The 21,353-nt window shown below is 35.9% G+C and overlaps 1 protein-coding gene across 2 annotated transcripts in view; it reads right to left on the bottom strand.

Moving 5' to 3' along the window:
• MYO16 (myosin XVI) overlaps positions 1 to 21,353 on the bottom strand; it is a 405,668-nt gene that overhangs the window by 180,085 nt on the left and 204,230 nt on the right. For both annotated transcript variants that reach the window (XM_040584517.1, XM_040584516.1), the window contains exons 10-13: positions 16,608 to 16,758; positions 7,610 to 7,720; positions 5,373 to 5,438; positions 1,898 to 2,025 (exon numbers count right to left, since the gene is read on the bottom strand). In XM_040584517.1, coding sequence (XP_040440451.1) covers positions 1,898 to 2,025; positions 5,373 to 5,438; positions 7,610 to 7,720; positions 16,608 to 16,758 — 456 coding nt within the window. The remainder of the gene's footprint in view (positions 1 to 1,897; positions 2,026 to 5,372; positions 5,439 to 7,609; positions 7,721 to 16,607; positions 16,759 to 21,353) is intronic.

The following is a 21,353-nucleotide window of genomic DNA, read 5'->3' as shown; positions in this document are numbered from 1 at the left end:
AACTTGTGTTCCATCATGAATATTATTCATATTATTATTATTATTGTTGTTGTTGTTCTTGTTGTTATTATTGTTGTCAGAAAACCAATGGAAATTTCCTATATTACCTTTACTTTCCAGATATCAATTATTTAGATTCTACCAACAGACCAACATAATGAGAATATCCCATTTTTAATACCTCTTTATGAACTTCTAGAAGATCTCAGTTCCCTTCTGTTGTCTCATTTAGTGGTCGGAGAAAGGTATTTACAAATAACTGTTTCTAGCTGTTTCTGTTAAGTTGCAGCTATACTTATCTCTTGTTCCAAATCACCAGATGCTTTCCTTTCAGCTTCCATTTTCACAAGTGACCTTTAGATCCAATTTGTTATCCACATAAAGGAAACTTAAGGACGGCATATCTATAGGTTGCCTTTGTGTGATACGGAGATGTCTTGCCAAACGCTGATGCTATCAACAGAGCGCTCTCATGTCACATTCTCCATCAGGTCACTGATTTATAATAAGGTAAGGTGGGCTGGGCAGGGATCAAGATAGCGGGGCTTAACACGTGCCTTGACATCCTTATACAAAATCATCAGTAGCATCCTTGATAGCAAAGCCATTTATTATTAAGTAAAATATATTTTGTGTACTACTACACAATACTTGGCAGTTAGCCTTTTTCTTTAAGTGTTAGTAAATATTATTATCTGCTTCTTCTTTGTCTACACTTACAGACAACTTCACAAAGATAGTAATAAATTAGCAGTGTCCCAAGTCCCTACTTTGAAAAAAATGCTGAAAACTGTGCCTTAGGATATTTCTTATTTGTTATCAAAATGATTATACCTAAACAGGAGTTAATATTTATGAGAAGATAATATGAACATACATTAAATATTTCCTAATACTGCTTGTACCTCTGCTTAAATGTCATTCCTCACTGGATAAATACAGAACTATTCCAGTCTGATTAGGTTATAAAAAGGTGAACATTTCTTTCAACCAATCAACACTCACTTCCACATATAGTTAATTTATATATTTATGATTTAGAAACTTTAAAACTATGCTTTTAAAAGAAACATTTAATTACAATATTCAGATGTATTTGAAGACTTAATATACAGAACTTCAAATACTCACAGGATTCTGTATTTACACAAACAGAATGAAACATAAATAGATACGTATGATTGTATTTATGTGTTCATTTTAGCTCTTATAACATCTAAACAGCATTATTAGCTGCTTTTGAGTATCATATGCTCCCCATTTCATAATATTCAATTTTCTTATAATTAAGAGATAATTCAAGAGCAATTACAGGATTTATCCAATGGATCAGCCTTTATTCCTGGCCAAATCAAAATCAACCTTTTTAATTTTTTCCCCATTTTTTCATAATCTTGAAAGTTATTTATTATTGAAACAACATTGTGAATAAAGGAAACAGTTAAAGTTTGTTTTGAAGCTGGAGAGCAAAATAACAAGCTCATGGCCACACAAACATGTGAGGCAGGGTGGAAGGTCCAATAGAAGTGCCCCACCTCAGATGTTTATAATTTAGTCAAGGAATTCCCATTTTTATTGTCATTAGATTCTATTCCTAATCCTGATCCACATAATATTAGCAACACACAGAGCAGTTTTGAATTCTTTACCATTAACTCTTTGTTCCTAATTAGATGCTTCTAGATGGAGTGGTAATTCCCCAAGAGAATTTATGAACTTGATATGTAATTAAACCTTTTTCAGTTCTATCTCGCTCTCATGTATGATACAGAGATCAGTACACAGAAAGAAATCAGTTGGAGGAAAAAATAAAATGGAAATTCCAACTGCTGAGTCCTGGGGGAAACAGTTGAAAGGCAAGAGTTACAAATTAGTTAATAGAAAAATTAATTTTCACCTGAGGATAAAGCACTGGGGATGCTGCTCCTGGAATAGCATGTGGTAAGCTCTTTCAGCACAGGAAAATATATGTGGGGGAAGTGAGGAACACAGTTTTCCAGAGTTACTTAAATAAAGCTGGGTGACCTGAAAAATTGTAGAAAATTAATATGATCAATACATTTCAAACTAATTATGTTTCACCCTCCTAATCCTGAGTCTCTAACCATTATGAACTGAAACTCTATATGTATATAAGCGGTACAATTACAGTATCTATGAAGATTTTAATTAAAGAAAACAGGAGCTGTAAGCATAGAAGATTTAATTAAGATACAAAATCAAATACAACTAGCGACTCAATAATACTGGTTTGTTCACTGAGTAAAACAAAACTTAGCAATTTACTTTTTTATACCTCATGTTTATAGTTCTTCAATGTCTTGACTTAAAAATCTTAGAAAATTAAATATTATCATCCCATGAAAAGTTAAAATTGAAATTGAAGGCTAAAGTTATAACCTAATTCATTTATTACATGACAGAGCGGTCTCCCACAAATATGCTCTATGCAACATAGAATAACTTCTGTGATACACATGGCTGGCAACATGTACAATCCTTAAAGCTTAAATACAAGTAGAACCAGTTATCTGCTACTGAAAGGTCAATGTTTTTTGGAGAACATCCTGATGTTCTTTCAGGTAATATCAAGCAGATTTTAGAAAAAGTAAGACAGTCTGCTAATATCTACAATTCTGTTCTTTCAGTTTTAGGTAAGACTGTGAAACACCATGCCATTTTACAAATATCCTTAAAGAAACAATTTTACCTACTTTTTATACAGCTTTTGCCAGATCTTCTTATGGTTTTAGAACATTAACACAGACTCTACAGAAACTCATGGCAGCTAGCGGACAACTGGAACACTGTGGAGCATCTAGAATGATACTGGATGCTATCACTTCAGCAACCAAACCCCTTCCTTTGCATCATATCCTGTTTTCTCCAACTATTCTCTAGCAGCCTCTCCCTCACAGTGCCATTTTGGATTTATTCCTTTCTCCAAACTAATCAGGTTCTTATCACCCCTTCCTGTCCCATGCCTGTCTTACACATTTAGATATTAAACTATTGAATTTCAGGGCATCTACAACGCTGTCGCTGAATGTGGCTCCATGACAGCTCTACTTTTTTTCAGGACTTTCGATCTATCGGAATAAATAACATTAAATCCATACTGATTCTCCAAAAAATCATTTCAGCAGGTCACAAAGCAGAAGGAAAAATCTTCACAAACTTATGCTCATTGCATAATGTTGCAAGTGCTTTGTAACTTTATATATTTTTCTAACACATGAACTTCAAGAATATATTTCCCTTAATCCAACACAAGTAAATTCTGCACAAATGTAACACAGCAGGATGACCGTAGCACATGCACTTCTACAAACAGTTACGATACCTTTGAAGTGGTGTCTGCATGTTCATAGTAGTATAGCTCTACTATAATACATAATGTCATAGTACAGTGTATTTCCATGTAAAAATGCATTGATATTATAATCTACAAATTGCATTGCATTGCACTGCATATAAAGCAATGTGTATCAGTGTCTATTGATGTATGATTCTTCATGTCATCTCAGAGTGAATAATTGTTTATATAAAGATTTATTTTAGTAGTATTCCGTTGGAAGTATGTGTGGGATGTCAGTGTAGGTTAACAAAATAATGATTGCTGAGAAGTTATGAAAAGTGGTTTTAAAAAAGAGAAGAAAAACTAAAGTGTTGCTGCTGTTGTAGAATGTACATGATAATCTTTTCATTGCTTCATCCTGGTTTTAAAAATAGTATCATGCCTGATGCATCTTTGCATTCTCTTTTTTTGACAGCTAACAAAACACACACCTGAAACAAAAATGCTAACTAATGAACCACATTATACAGCATGTCAGTGTCTACTGAGGATAGACCGTCTAACGCTTACAGACTTCAATATAATACCAGCTAAGCTGCTGCAGCTTATATGAGCATTTCAAACACAGAGAAAACAAATCTTTATTACAGCCATGGGTGGGGTTTTTGATCATCTGGGAAAAACCCACCCACAATACCAAACAGATAATAATGACAGAGTAAAAGCAATGATCATCCAAGGTGACCCAAACAATTAAAGGACAAAAAGTGTCTTATGGTAACTTCTAAAATAGATCTGTCACAGAGAGGTCAAGAGAACATGCAGCAGATCTCCAGGAAACATTTTAATATGTAAGCCTGCAACGTAAATTCATTTTCTTTACAGTTCTCTCTTGGTGCACAAAATCACGTATCTAATGTAAAATACACAATGACAGGAAAAAATACCACCATCTAAAACCTGGGGGATGATGGATGATTTCCATTTCTAGAAGCTCAATTTAGACTCCCAACTTAGAATCTGCTGCTTCTGCCATTGAATGTCACAGCATTTCTTCCTCTCAAATTCACTACTGATAGACACAAAGCCACATGACATAGCAAACAGCCACAGACTACAATTTTCTTACCGAATTTTGAATCCTTTATAGTTCTTGTAAGCTAAATAAACATATTTGAACACTCCCTAACATAACAGGGAGCCTGACCAGTGTGCAGTAATGTGATCCCAGTGCATCAACGACAAAATATCGGGGCGGGGGGGGGGGGGGGGGGGGGGGGATAAATTAACAGTTATGCTAACACAATGTCTCAAAAATGGCTGAGTGAGGATGAAGGAAAGATCAAGTAATTTGCATTTCTGTTACTCCCACTGATCTACAAAGTCCGCTTCAGTTAGTATCGATGTCTAGGTACTGAAAAAATAAGCCTCTTGTAAATAACTAGGCTGCCTCATAAATGAAATATTAGAAAGGTAAGGGCACTACAATTCAAAAGAGAAACATGTGAAGTGCTTTTTAAGTGGCCTTGTGCATACGACGGCAGACACATGGGCTCAGGTCCCCTTTGCCCATACACTGCCTGTGCCCAACACAAGCCTGAGCACTTTGCACTCATTGCCTGTATGGTGTCTGAACTGAGCACCTTTGTGCGGAGCACAGCCACTTGCAGCCTTTCTGCACCATTCAAGGTTATTATCTCTGTAATTGTGTTTTGGGCAGGGGAGGTGTGAACCCAACCAACCACTGCATGAAGTATGCATCTATTTTTGCAAGTTTGGCTGTGGCAGAGACCACCATCATGTTATACAACAGAAACTATATTTAAAGAATCAAAAGTGCTACTGTTCATACAAAATGTTAGCTAGATGGCTATTTTACAAATAAGACACAGCCAAAATTGTAGTATCTTGAATGAAATAATAATAATAAAAAAGCTAAAATGTTTAAACTAAGATGCTCCCAACATTAAAAAAGGGCATATATGTTAATTAATTCTAGGGGTTTGGCCTGCCAAATCAACTATATGAATCCACTGAAAAAGATCCACACTGTTATGTTTTAGAGAATGCTTACCATGGTAGAATAAATAGGAAGTTCTTTAAATGGGTTAACAAGCAACAGTATATCACCAATGTAGGTCTGAAAAAAGAAAATATAATTGCCTTATTAAGTAATACATTAAATCTTCTAGGATGCTAATGGTTTTCTTCTAGAATGGACTTTTGCCAAACCCTCTTAAATCTAGCTATCAACATACCAAACACAATTCACAAATTCAGAGCTTTTAACTTCATAACTTTAAAATGAGATCCAAATTTACAATTCAGACAGCATTAATTATTCTTTTTGTAATAAAACTGAGTTCTTCATAAGGGAAAATTATGCAAAGAAGAATTGCACTGCATATATTATTGGTAGGCTATTTGAAAGTTAATTTGTAATTTACTGTTTGTTAAACTACAAAAATGTGACACGCCTACCACATAAACAAGTTCCTTAAGCAATTTTTAATGCAATAGATGACATAACTCAGAAATGCTATATTGTTTACCCAGAACTGATACATTAAAATGTGTTGCTTGTGCGATAAGACCGAGCAATTGACACATATAAGTATTTATGCATGGTTATATGGATATGAACATACATACATGCATATAGAAAAAAAATCCTGTCTATATTAAAAATAGCAAACCATCCACTGATTGCAAATGTGCCAGGATTTTACTATTTCATATTTAAACACCCAGATGTGAAAGATGTATAAGACTATATAGGTCACCCTTGTTGCTATACTTCTCACCACACATGAGCAGCTGCTGCTGTATTATGCTCTTAGAATGCAAAAATGTCAGACCTCTGTCCCTGAAGAGGTCAGACAGAAAACCATCATGCGAACAGTCCCAGTCATGCTGCCTTTTTCAAAATGAAGTATATTGATTTGAAGAGGTGGAAAATATTGCCTTTCATAGTAAATTTACTATTTTTCTTCTGAAATGCAGTAATTTATTTCCTCTCTCTCACCCACCCCGATTTCACTGTTGGGTTTTCCTGCAGAATGGAACTTCATTAAGTTTCATAAAACATGAAACAGGAAGCATTCAGTGCTAAGGAGGATTTTCATTTGAAACTGGAGTCCAAGGACTTTTCCTTCTAAGTCTGAGAAGCAAATCACCCAAAGATGCAAAGGTTTTCAGCATTGATGCTGACACTCTACCAAAGCACAACGGCTGCTGTTGAGCAGAATATTAATGATCACTGCCTATAAATTTCTATTATGCTAAGAAGCATGCCAGAGCAGGGTACAAGATCCTCTTAAGTGAAATCTTCAGTATTTTAAAATAAAAGAAGGCTTCCTTTTTATAAATACTAAATATCTGTGGATACTCCTGAATTCAGTGAGCTAACTATGTTTGGCATCTTTGAAAATCAGATAAAGCAAAATAAATATTCATCATTAAATAAGATTTGATCCGTGATTCTAGAAACCAGAATTCTTTTTATCATTGAATGCCATAACACTTAGAACTGATTTTCTCATCATTTCAAAGGTATTCACAGCAACATGCCAATTCCCCATGTTCCTTTAGTCTAAACAGTGCAATCAACTTATACATTTAAAAACAAATTGAATGTTTCACATTAACATGCTACTCAGCTGTTCAGTAAGTTAGAAATGTTATGAAGATACAAAAAAAATTCAAGTACAGATTTTTCTCCAGAAGTAATCTACGCCTAATCAGATACCTCCTGAGTTTATTATCGCATAACCAGGAAAACCTGCTTTAAAAAAATCTTGCTATAATTATTTCATTTGGTATCTAGGTGATTAACATTACAATATAGAGAATGATTTCTGTAATACAGGAAGAGATAATGATCAATTAATTCTCCCATACTGAATTCTAAGCTTTGATAATTTAAATTTTGTTTACATTTCCAGTAATTGTGTGCTCTCTTAAAATTAACATAATGTTAAAGATGGAAGGATCTTTTGGTGGTTTGAGAAGGAAGTTTACATGTGCCCATCAATTTTTACCAATACCTTTCCTCTGTGAAAAAAACACACATAAATTGTATCCAAACCTATCTGAGGTGTTATTCCATTTTTATTTTTTTTTTTTTTTTTAATATATAAAAGCTTGAGAAATTGCAGGGCTTACACATGCATATGTCCTGATCCATTTAAATATTAGTCATGAGACTGGGGCAAGTTACTGTCCAATAATTATAATAGTAATCCCATTTTTCCTATTCTCTTATTTGCTCTTTTTTGAAATCTCACTGTTGATAGATTAATAGCAACTCACATATATCTGATTATTATTGAAACGCTTCTGAATCTCATAAAGCAGGCTGCTGTCTGTTAGCTCACTCAAAGAAGCCAGGTCATCATTTGGAGCTGGAGGCATTAGCTTGATCTAGAAAACACAATTTAGAGAAATAAAGTAATTTATTTCTTTCATCTTGTACTGCAATATTCTGACCTGAAGTATAAACCCGGATCACCAGAATTTATGGACAAAAATGTACTAGGAAATCGGAAAGCTGTCACTCCTCCCAGACAATTACACATCAATTATCTTTAAGCAAGAGAAGAACATAAAAAATTATTATCAGTGTTAAGGTGTAAAACTGCAGGAGTCTGACGGGCTCTTAAGAACATAGACCCCTATTAGAGTGCAATTGGCTGTCCCTGAACCCATACAGATTCTCAACTGAAATGCAGGTCTCCTGTGGTCTTCATTAAATGTTTATGGCAAAAGAAATCAACACTATAAAAGTTTAGTAACCTATTTATTGCCCAGTATTCAACAAAGATCTCATACTACTTTTCGTCATACAGGATTTAAAATTCTATTAGATTTTTTCCTGCACAATAGAACAAAGTTAATAAGAAGTGGGAATCATGTTGTCAAGGACATCAGAAGGGGTTCAGAAGCAGCTACTTTAGCCAAAATTGGTGAATGAAATGAGCTTAATATTTTTGACGCTTTGAAGGAATAATATAAGCTCTGCAAGGCAAAGCACATGCTAAGGAAAAAAAAAAAAAAAAACAACAAATTCAAAATGCAGAATAGGACAGAAGGAGAAAGAATCAGTGATAATGGAAATTGGATTACAGACAAAATAAACATTGATACATTAAGCAGTGTGATTATAAATTATGATCTACACTTAAAATGTAGGTTGATTCCTTTTTTATGTCAGCCTGAAGAAAAACATTTTTGCATGTCAGCAGAATACCTAGAAACAGAAAATTCTCATGTGAACAATGGTGGAATTATTTAAATTGTTTGTTCAGAGTTTACTAAAATATTCTCTCAGTGTCAATTTTGACGACGGACAATGAAGATGAAACTCCATTGTTCTACATTGTTCCATTGTTCTGCTTAAGATGAAGGCTCAGGAGAAAAGCAGACGCTGTCCTTTCTTGGAGAGCAGCTCAGCATCTTCAGCCTCTGGCAGTGGCATGTGGCAGGAAATCAGTGACAGAAGCAGAGAACAGACTGGGAGATTTTGGATGAGATATGGTGTGTGCTTCTGGCAAGGAGAAGACCCCAAAGACTACAGATAGTGGTGTTTAATACTGGGGATCTGATCCTGAACTACTGAACTTCCATTGTTTCCATGGTTTCATGGTCTAGGTGAGAAATCACAACACTCTGGGGTTGTCTTCCTACATTTCCCAGAACTGTATGGTATGATACTGCTAAGTAACTTATCGTAATGAAATAAGACTAACAATTGCTCTTTATCTCAGTGTTTCAAGATTCTTGAAACATATACGCATACACACTCATTCACATGCAATTTTTAGGCAACCATGAGCAAACACTGGGAAGTTTGCAGTCATAAACAATCAGGATGAATTAGATCTGTGTCCTGGTTTCAGCTGGAATAGAGTTGTTCTTATTATCTGGTGCAGTGCTGTGTTTTGGCTCTGATGTGAGAACAATGCTGACAGGACACTGTTGATTTTTAGTTGTTGCTGGGTGATGTTTATACTAAATGAAGGACTTTTCAGTTCCTTGGGCCCCGCCAGCAGGAGGGCTGGAGGGGCACAGGAAACTGGGGGAGGACACAGCCAGGACAGGAGACCCAAGTTAGCCAAAGAGGTATTCCATACCATATGACGTCATGCCAAGTATATAAACTGGGGGAAGAAGAAGGAAGGTGGGGACATTTGGCATTATGGCGTTTGTCTTCCCAAGTAACTGTTACATGTGACGGAGCCCGGCTTTCCTGGGGATGGCTGAACACCTGCCTGCCGGTGGGAAGTGGTGAATGAATCCCTTGCTTTGCTTTGCTTGTGTGCATGGCTTTTGCTTTACCTATTAAACTGTTCTTATCTCAACACTTGAGTTCTACATTCCTTTCTGATTCTCCTTCCCATCCCTCTGAGTGAAGGGCAGTGAGCAAGTAACTTTGTGGTACTCTGTTACTGGACAGGGTTAAACCACGACGATCTGACTTTGTACCTTCTCTAATTCCTAGATCTTTGACCCTATGAATATTTTTCTTCTAAAAAGAAGTACTGAATACCAGTATGAAAATATTCAATGAACAGTCATAGAAGAGATGGCATTTCTTATTCGTCTATTCTACCAAGAAGAAAGAAATGATGCACACCAGACATCACAATCACAGAACCACTAGACCTGATAACATAAACCAAAATCTTGTTTCTTCTGTTGAAATATTTCACCAGCTTTACTCAGACTCATATGCTGGCATGGTATAAATGAAGTTACAAAAACCTCAAACCTTCTCTAGTCTACAAATAGAGAAATACAAATATGAATTCTGGAATATCAACTTCCCACTTCATTTTACACTAAATATTCTTGCAGAATCAAGGTGTCTGTCAAAAAGAGGACTGCTTTCACATCAGCACAAACAAAACACAAGAGACACCCTTTTTATCTGTACTTATTGCATGTTTGACTTATGCCATGCTACTATGAACATTTTATCTTAGATTCCAAGTTTCTTTATAGCCTTAGCTATCCTAACATCATGCAGCTGCTTACAGTCCAAAGAGTCAAGTACTGTACTTGTTTTCAGTCACTTGCCCAACTCAACCTAATCTTGTCTTTCTCTAAGTCCAGTACTGAATAATGAGATACAAGCTTAATTACTAAAGAAACTGCAAAATAAAGCAAAATTAATTTGAAAGTATTACATAAAATGCAATAAATTAAATTAAGGAGGTAAAGGGTCTAGAAAACAAGCCTTATGAGGAATGGCTGAGGGAACTGGAGTTGTTTAGCCTGGAGAAAAGGAGGCTGAGGGGACACCTTACTGCTCTCTCCAACTACCTGGAAGGAGGTTGTAGCGAGGTGGGTGTAGGTCTCTTCTCCCAGATAACTAGTGACAGGACAAGAGGATACGGCCTCAAGTTTTGCCAGCGGAGGTTTAGATTGGATATTAGGAAAAATGTTCTTCACTGAAAGGGTTATCAAGCATTGGAACAGGCTTCCCAGGGAAGTGGTGGAGTCACCGTCCCCAGAAGTACTTAAAAGACATGTACACATCATGGTTTAGTGGTAGATTTTGCAGAGTTAGTTAACAGTTGGACCTGATGATCTTAAGGGTCTTTTCCAATCTAAATGATTCTATGATTCTGTGTATGAAGCCATACTTCCCCACTGAGGAAAAATACACGTAAGAAAGGCTTGCAAGGTCTCAGGTTCTACTGAGTCCCAAAGCCTTGCAATACCTTTTATCTGTGGAGGGTATGCTTCTATTCTTTTCTCTACTCCAAGCACTATAGCTAGTACTGCATTGTTGTCTCTTATAATAGCTCTGGCTTGGAAATTTTCACAATAATATTGGGAACTTCAAAATACTTCCATTTTGGGACTGACACAGTGACTGGAAAAATGTTGGGACCCCTGCTTTAGTCTTTCATAATTTCCTTACTATGTGCCTAAGGACAAATCCATTCAGTAGAAAATGATGCTCAAAACAAGTATATGAGGAAACAGGCAAAGTCCTCACAGAAAGCTGCCTCATTTTTTTATCAGCTCTACAGGCAACAATGTTGACAGCTAAAATGGTATATGTAAACCCCATATGCATATAACAGCATGAAAATTAGCAAGAGATTTCTCAATGTTTTTCCACTCACCCACTAAAACAGGAAAGGCGGGCACTAACATGCATTCCATCTGCAACACACGTTGAACTGGACTGACAAAGTAGCAACCCATAAAAAATGTAAGGAAAGCATACCTTACAACAGTAGCTCTAGATGTACTAGCTGCATAGATGTAAAAGGGCAAGAAGGCAGTAGTGTCCAATCAAACTTTAATGATGCATTCTATTTCCTTATTTCCCCATAAAAAATGTGGGAAAACACCTCTCATTCCATTAAGCCCAAAAAGCAATAAATGTATAACTGCAAAAGAGTATCTTAAGAAGATTACTTACCAGACTTAGCTAATTTAGTGATTGTTTTAAATGTACATGTAAAATCTACTTGCTCCAACATGTAAACTGTGAAATAGGCCAGCTGAAAATTTTAGAACGTATCTTCCTACAGTCTTCATCTCACTAATTCATTTATTTCAGAAGAGATGTACTCTAAAATGGTGGAGTCTATCAAAATACTACTGTGACTATTCTCCTTTTTTCTGTCTATTGAAAACACATTCCTCTTAAAATATTTCTATTTTCTGAACAAGACAAACATACACAAGTTGCCTGCTACATCTGTGTCTTTCTGTCTACCTATTCTACAGGTTTATTCCTCATCCCACTGAAGTGAATGTGGATTTTTCTGTCACACAGAAGATAACATATCTTGCTCTTTTTATTTTTAATCATGGAAGTTGGATGCAAGGCTGGTTAGAAAACAAGAATTCCACTTGGCAAAAAAAAGTAAGTTACATTTTGACATTTGGTTTTGATGATGCACATTGGAATAGAACAAAGTGAACAAAAGAATTCCAAGAACTTTTTAAAATGCCTTGTAGAGGGAAAGCAGATGAAAGTCAGAAGCCTGTGGACTCCCTTCCTTATTAGTGTGCTTACTTGGCTTGCAGGAACAAAGCAGGTGCGGGTCTTTGCTAAACTCCCTTATGTGCTATCAAAACTCCTAACACCTGTGCCAGAGAGTGAGCTTCTCTTAATCTATCTCTATAAAGATTAAACTTATTCTAGGATAGAGGCAAATGTCTTAATTTGTAAATAAAAGAAGGGTTTGGATTCAAGCACTACCCTGGGATTCTCCATATTTTCTGAACTGTTAGCACATTTCCTTGTATGTTCTTGGTTCATGTCAGCTAGCACTCACGCAGATAATGCCCGGATATCATTCAGGTCAAACATCAATGGTCATTCCTCATAGGATGTTAGGGCATAGCCCCATCTTTTGAGGGAGAAAAGAGTTTTGTCCTATGGATGCACACTGACGTGTCCCATATAGCCCTAGGCCATAGAACAGGCCCTGGCTTGTTTTTATTTCATAATGTAAGTATAATAAAAAATGCTGACTCTATAGGTAGATGGTTAGAAAGGTGAAGTACTCAGTTAAATTCCAAGTAAGGGAATAAAAATCTTTTTCCATCAACTTCTTTTTTCCACAAAGTTTAGGATGTGGTGATTCAACATTTTCTAACAGACTCTTTCCATCAAAATTTGCAGGTCAATGAGGAAATAAATCACATAGAAATAGGAAACCAAATGCCTTAAACTCACAAGTGATTTTAGTTGGTACTAAACTATTTACATTATTAATAAGTTATTTGTGGACACCTTCAAATTCTGTTCTTACCTACTTTTATGAGCACATAGATTAGTTTTCTCTATTTTTTCACCTTGATGCATGTATCTGGCTATTATACTCATTGCATGATGCATATTTTACAAGACATAAATGAAAAATAACTGTAAAACCAGCATAAGTTCCAATATGACTATGCCTCTGGAAGTTACTAGGTTTTGAGATTTTTGTAATGCTAATAATGAAGGTTCTTATTTTTCATGTAAATTATGTACACTTAACAGCATTCACGTCTGTTTAAATAAAAACATCTAATGTTTTTTAATTTTTTACATACTTGGTCACTGAAATAAGTATGCAATCTAGCTCTTTGTGTAATACTACAATATACACAGTCGTCCCTTGTGTATGTAGTGATACTAGAACAATCAAAAGGGCATCGGGATAGTCTATCACACAGTTCACATGGCCAACAATATGTAAACAAGAATTATAAGACAAAGACAAAAGATTTTTTTTAAAAAACACCCAATTAAGAATCAGAAAAAAATTAATCTATATTTGTTTGTAGCATGAAGCACGTAACTCAATTCCAGGCCAGTAATTTCAGTCTGCTATCGAAAAAATATCCTTCCCAGCTGAGAGGAAGAGAAATTGCCAGCTATAATAAAATTCTGAACTGCTTGCTTTGTTTGGCAGCACAGACTCTGTCATTACAGATGATCAAAGAACATCTTTTACCTAGGAAAAAGCAAAAACTAATACAAGACAAGAGAGACACAAAATGCTTTATCGATGTAGTCATTTGATTCCCATCTCCTATGCTTCATGTAATAAAAATCTTACTTCATGAGAAATAATATTTTTGTAAGGCTCTTTTTCATCATTTCTGCAATTAAAAAATCTGGAGGCTACATATAAATTTGAGCTGTTAGTTTTCTGAAAGCCAAAAAAGTTACGAGCTTTCTCTATTAAAAATGCATGTTTCAGATGTATTAAATGATTTTCTTTCTCTCTGATCACCCAGTAAAGGCTTAATCTGCATGCCATATTGCCTAAGAACACATGATATTTCTGACACAAAGCACACCAAATATCATGCTGATCTATTTCAATAATATATGTACATAAACCCCAAGTATTCTATTGAAAAATTACACAGAACATGATTACTCTGAGTGTAGTTCAGAATGCAACCGGTAAGAATAAAAGATAGTGAAACTCATTAGACTTTGTTTCAATTCCTGCCCAAGAGGCAGGGATAGTGGGAAGGGGTTAAAAGGCTTCCTTTGGTATCAGCACTAAATAAAAAATTTAATTTCCAAGTTGTGGAATAATAAAAGAAGTTAATAAAATGTGTTACTTGGAAATATCATCTCTGAGAACGAAGATCTACATATTATGTACACAAATATGGATATGATACACATGTACCTACAGTTCATAATGCGTGGCAAGTAGCACAGTATACAATCATTGTATTTCCAGCACCACAATTATGTCACTTCAAAAAGAAAATGCTCATCTATTCATTCAACAAAATATGGGAATTCTTTTGTTTACTAAAATTAAACTATTTCCTGAAGTGATTAAACTGTTTTATTCTCTTTTGCCCATAAGAGCTAAAGCTTATTAAGCCCTTGCCAGCTGAAAAGTTCTGTTAATCTATGCTTTTTTTTTAATGTAATCAGTCATTCAAAAACACACTGAAACAGCACAGTTTCTAACCTATCCCCTGTTAGTGCTGATTTCCTGGACAGGACTGTTCCTGCTTACTCCTTTCCAAGGGAGCATCACTTACTAAGCAAGTGCAGATACTGGGCAAGGTTTGTAGTTTTTACTGCTTCTAAAAGACCACAAAATACACATACCTTCTAGCTCATTTAGACCAGAATTTCACAGAGTGTTTTCTGCAGAAATTTCTCAGCTAATGGAGCTAAAAGAGATTCACCTTTAATTCTTCTGTATTGTCTCTGAATTTTAACTAGTGTGGGAAGTTCCACTGAAACAGCAGGAGTAAAGATTCGAAAATCTGCCCTGGGACCCTGAAGTGACTCTAGATCATGGTGGAGGACAAAACTAACAGCACGAAGACCTCTAGTTGCTCTTTCTCACCTGGAATATTAGCTGTTCTTCCAATCAGTTTCTGTATCTGTTTTACTGCATAAACTATAAAGCAGAAGTTTAGCCTGGAGATAATGACAACCCAGAATAATTTTAGCTCGGTCCGCACCAAAACAGAATCAGGCAGAAGGAAGTACATATGTTCTTGTCCACATTCCCCTTGAACATCTAGAAGCAAGTGATAGCCTCAGCAAGATCCTAAGCTAAACACCTCCTTCTCTTTTCTTAGTTATAGGAGGGTTCCTTGTAATAGGTTGCAAGCATTTACTTTTGTGACCAGTAGTGCTCCTCTTTTGGATTGACTGTGTTTTCATCCCATCACTGCACAGTCAGCAAGGCCAGAAATTCTATGACATGAAAACAAGATGTAAGCCAAGTGCAAAACATTTTTTGGTATCTTCTGACTGAGTAGGGAACTGAGTGCTCTATGGGATTCCAAAGTTGGGGACTTTCAGAGACAGACTCATATGATTGACATATGAGCTCACTGATTGATCTCATATGATCAGCTCCTCTGAAACACATTTTTTAAAAGCAAGCAGTGGAGTGTGCATGCTTCTGCCAAGGCATTTATGCAGTTTTATTGAACTGAATGTGGTTTAAATATATTCAGTATCTTGCTCTTTGTTACGCTTCAAATTCACAGTAAATTATTTTAAACGGAAATTCTCCCTTCTACCCACCCCAGCCCTATCCCCCCAATTCTGAAGTATTTTTTTTTTAAGTGGTTAAATGCTTCTGGAACATGTTTCCCAAATGCATGTAAAAGAAAATAAAACCACTTGTACAGAAGAAATAAAAAAAGCCCACCCCACCCCAAACAATATTTGAATCTTAAACATTCAAAGTTAGGACATGCTGTATTTACAAGCAATAGATAATTGCCTCCTTTTGCAGTTACCCTATACACTGAATGAGACTATAATCCAGTGGAGAAAACTGTAAATGGTATCCAAATAACCAGTGCCTATATTCTAATGAATTAGCATAAGAAAGGGAGTTAACACTGCAGCTGTAAACCTGGCAATTCCTATCATTAAATTACAGTCACTTCTTTTGCAACTTAATATTCCTTAGACATTCTCTTTGTTTTTGCAGTCTCCCAGACTGTATTTCTTTCCTTTGTAAAAGGAAGCTGGAGAGGAGGACACTTTGGGGAGCGCTAACAGTTGTCTCTCCGCTGTTGCGAACCATGGAGCGTGAGGAGCTCTGAGCCCCTGGACTACCACCACCCTGACCTGCCACCGTGGCTGGCTGGAAGCAGCTGTTCCATTAGCAGGGAGGGAAGGCTTTGCAGGGATGGCAGGGACTGACTGAGTAGACAAGGCTCCACAGTGCAAAAGATACCACTGTGTGGTGAGGGGGGGGGAATTAGGGTGGTCTTTGGCTTCATTAAGTTTACAATTTCCAGACCTAGGCACTAACAAACATTTCAAGAAACTGCATGCTGTTACCTGTTCAAGTTTGGCTGTAGTGTTCACAGTGACATTTTCAGATACACTGTCTTGAGATTGCTGCTTACATAAGCCTTTAGCTGCATCTTTAAACATGGCGTCTTTCTCCAGCAAACTGTCTTGCTTGGCAATCGGTAAAGCCAGGGGATTGCTGCAAAGAGAATCAATAAAACAATTAGGCTTCTCCTGAAGATGTCAGACAAACAAAAGATTGCCAAATGTGGGTGGCACAAATGCAGAACTGAGACAAAATTCAGTGCTGAGACACAAGTTCCTGGTCCAAGTACAAAAAAGAAAATGGTGAGAAATAAACTGTTCACACAGGTTAGTATGTTCTCAAAGACACAGAGCAAAACACTTTGATTTAAAATTCACCTTTATGCGTATCTTTTGTGAAGCATGACTGCATAAGCCAAAAAGAATATGCACGAATCTGCTTTTAACAGCACTAGGCTAGCAAATCAATAGCCAATTTTGAAATGGAATTTAAAATACCCAATTAACCTACACAATACTGTTTTGAAAAACAATGTTTTAAAATAATTCAATACAGATATTGCCATTGCGGTTAATAAAGTTAAATTCCACTACTTTTTAATTTACTTTTAATCAGGCAATATCCAAGATATATTTTATGACCAAAAGCTGCTCTGAATTTGGGATATGCTAAAGAAATGCCGAAGCAAACAGCAGACTCCTGAAATAACTGCAACTTTACACATTAATCCTCATTCACATAAATTAAACTTGTTTACACACATGGAGATGTTTTCCCTACTGTCACTCCAGACCATATCACACTCCTCAAAAACAAAAAAGCCAAAATTGTGGATAATTTTGGCAGTGTTGTATATCCAGAGGAATTAGTGAGGAATCAGACCCAGGAGTTGAAAAGACAAACATCTTAATCATCTGGACTCTGACAATACAAATGAGACAAGCTCCTTGCCAGAATGTGGGCGCAATTTCTTCAAAAGGAAATGTGGACTGAATGTGGAAATGCAGGAATAGTGCATTCCACTATGGGATAAAGCTCAGATGTCAAACTTATCAAATAAAAATCTATTTTTTATTCTAAGTTACTTGAATTTGATCACGGATTATAACAAAGACAGGATTTTACAAGGTTAACTCAAATGAAATGCAGAAGGACCAATAGCTAACACTAATTTCAATACAGAATAAGATAAGCTTTTGGAAACAGAACTGAAACACAGACATAGTTTTAGAAAGGTACAGTTCTAGGCAGAGGCAAAGCACCTTCTAAGCAGAATTCATTGAAAAACAAGTCAAAGTAGTTTCTTATTGAACAAAAGATACATGAACAAAACCTTTCTTTTGATGAAGTTCTCAGACTGCAAACACTGATAGAATTAGTTTCAACATTTTGTAAAGAAATATACATAATTTCCTTTCTAATGATTTTTTGCTTCAAATATTTTAATGTAAAATGTCTAGAGGAACACGAGTGAAAATAAAAATTTCTATATTGACCTAAGATAATTTTCTCATAAATTTATTTACCAAATGTCATGTGGACAAAAGATCCAAGAGCTAACTGGTTTTGCCTTTTTTCCTGATTTGGTCTGCAGAACAGAAAAGCCATTATCCAACTATTTTTGTGAACTTTGCAATTAGATGTCATAGAATAAGATATATCAGTGATTAGACTGTACAAGAAAAAAAATAGCTGTGACACCCACAAGCAGGAATGACTAATAATAAATCACATTTTACCCAGACTCGGAATTGAACAAAGCATAATTAAATTCAAAGTTTTCAAGTAGTCTTTTGCTATTGTCTAAAAATGCTCAAATTCCTTTTGTCTGAATTATTTGTAAGATTTAATCACAAAGAGACAATTTAGAGAAAAGCATAAGCCGAATACATTTCAATATTAAAACCTAAAGCACTACCACTTATAACTTTTTATTATTCATGCTGTGTTTCTTTTAAATTGTGAAGATGCAGGACTTTTTTGCCATAAAGTTGAACCTTACCCATTTAATCTTACCACTTTTGCGATAACTATACAACACTTCTTAAAATTCAGCTGTAGACTCCTTGCAATCAAATGAAATTTTCAGGTGTCACAAAAGAGAAGTAGGTTGTAAATCATAGCAAAGAGTGAGGAAACAAGGTGTCTACTGTTTCCACAGGTGCATTTTGAACTCAAGAGGACAATAATAACATGACTTAACAGGTGTGTTCCATGTATTGATGTACAGAAGGATAGTCTATAAATGATGCGCATTTGTGAGACGTTAATAGGACTTTACATGATGGAAATGCTGACATATAATTCATATTATAACAAAAATGTGAATGATTACAAGAAAGAAAAACATATTAAAATTATTCCAACAGTTCATTATGACTCAGGTTCAAGAAGACACTGTGAAAAATAAAACAAACTGAAACAAAAGGTTTCCAGAAAACTGTCTTTTTAGAAAAATATTTCCATTAACATTCATATGTATTTCTATTAGTGACAAGATGAAGTCAATCAATGCCATTGAAAACTGAACTATAGGGCAGCGCAAGGGAAGATTTTATGTTAATGTAGAAAAGTAGATTAGCATGAACTGTCATCTTTTATGAAAATTAATGGATAATTAATAGATAATTAACCACAAAGGGAGACTTAAGCCAAAATAATGTTGCGTAATAAACAAGAAGAAGAGTTACCTAGGGTAATCTTATTTCAACAAGATGGGACTGTTGCTACTAGCATATCTAACCAGGAAAAAAATCTTGCCTGCTGTGTGAAAGAATAGTCATTTTAATTTTTAGGTGTGTAAGCCCTCATACATGGACTTAATTTGAAGTTTTGTGTAGGGTTTTACTTTAGATAAACTGAGATGGTTTTCTTTAAGTTGCCATCTCCTTACATGTCCTTGTTTTTGTAAGAAAAAGGAAATCATACAAAAAACTGGGAGCTGACAATCAAGTAATCAGTATTTGAATCACTGCTGCAGCTTCTAACTTGATAGAAAGATGTTATAAAAATAATCATATCAAGGCAGATTCTGCAATGACACTTTCATGGGCTCTTTAAGCCTATAGCTTTTGTTGGAGAGAACTTCTGTTACTGTAATCCTTCCACAGGCAATTCTGAGATCCTCCAAACAGTTTCTAAGCTAGTTAACGTCTGTAAACTGCATCATCTCTGAAATTTCAGTCTAAAAAACTTCTTAAAATTACATAACAGAAAATTCAGAATGGATTAAACACTAGAAAAGCATTTGAAAAAACGAGTAATTGAGATGCAAGTTGCTACATAATTGATTGAGATGCAAGTTGCTACATAATTGGTTAAATGGAAATGCTCTGTAAGAAGAAAAATATAATGTCTTTCTGCTTTGCTGTGTCAAACACATTTATGCATATTTTATTTCACATTCTTAGGCTCATTTTGAAACACATCCATTACTACAATTAATATTTACTTACTTAAATATGTATCAGAGAATATATATTCTATGATACTGTGAATAACTTATCATTGCTTTCAGAATAAGCTCCTAATTTTTCAGCATTTAATACTACCTAGATGATTGTACTACCTGTGTGTTCAGGGACTATTTCACCATGAAATGTTCTACAAGTACATGTACTAAACTAGAAGTGCAGTGGTAATCATTGCAGTCATATCATGAGCCTAAGGTCACCCTTAAACAGATATAGCCCATTTAATTTCCTGAACTATAAGCTGTGTCAATTAACATATTCTGGTGCATGTATTTTTGCCAGTGGAGTAACAGAATTTCTTCTGATTGTACTTAGAATTAAATAATTAATTGTAATTAATTAGAATTAAAACTGGCAAAACTTTCCAGCATAGCCCTTAGGTCTGCTGCACTGATCAACCTTCAGAAAAACTCAATGACACTGGTAAAATTTTGTCCTTTAGCTAATCTACTTGGTCAACCTTCAGAAAAACTCATACTGGTAATAGCAAGGAAAGACAAATGATTATATGACGATGTGGTCTCCAATATGAAACCAGCTTCCTACTTGTTGGCCTCTACTTCCACTCATTTTCACAGGCCAAGTTCCACCAGTTTATTCACAAATAGTTTTGCAGAACAGTAAGAAACACCCACATAAGGTGGCAATTAGTGGTACATCACAAACACATTTTTAAATCCTTACAATAAGATGTTGTTAAAACTTTTATAATGCAATGAGCAAAGTGCATTTCCAGCAAATTACTATACTGGGCACAAGTTCCAAGATTTTGGTAGCAGATGGGTTGCAGGGGGGGTCTCTGTGGGAAGAAGCCACACACTGCCCCATGCTGGACACAGCCAGTTTCAGCCAGCTCCACTACGGACCCACCACAGGACACAGCTGAGCCCATTGGTGAAACTGGTGGCACATCTGTGAAAACATTTTAAGAAAGGGCAGAAAACACCACAGGGAGAGAGGAAGAAGGAACAAAAAGGCCGAGAAACAAAAGAGTGGCCACACAGGTCAGAGGAGTAGGAGGTGCTCCATGGCAAAGCAGGCACCACCACCCCCTGGGGGGACTTCAGTTACTTCTCTTTGCTGCTGCTTACTTCTTGCTCTTTTCCTGTGTGGCATTTGGAGGAGCCACGCTGGAGCAGCTGTCCTCCAAGAAGGACTGCAGCCTGTGGACAGAGCCACACCAGAGCAAATATTTCCTTGAAGGAACTGTGGCCCCTGGAGGAGTTATGCTGGAGCAGGTAGATCCTCGAAGGTACTGCAGCTTGTGGAGGACCC

Source organism: Falco naumanni, chromosome 2 (assembly GCF_017639655.2).
Source record: "Falco naumanni isolate bFalNau1 chromosome 2, bFalNau1.pat, whole genome shotgun sequence".
Classification (NCBI taxonomy): domain Eukaryota; kingdom Metazoa; phylum Chordata; class Aves; order Falconiformes; family Falconidae; genus Falco; species Falco naumanni.
Note: the sequence above shows the minus strand (reverse complement) of the source record. Positions and strands in the feature narration are given on the sequence as shown.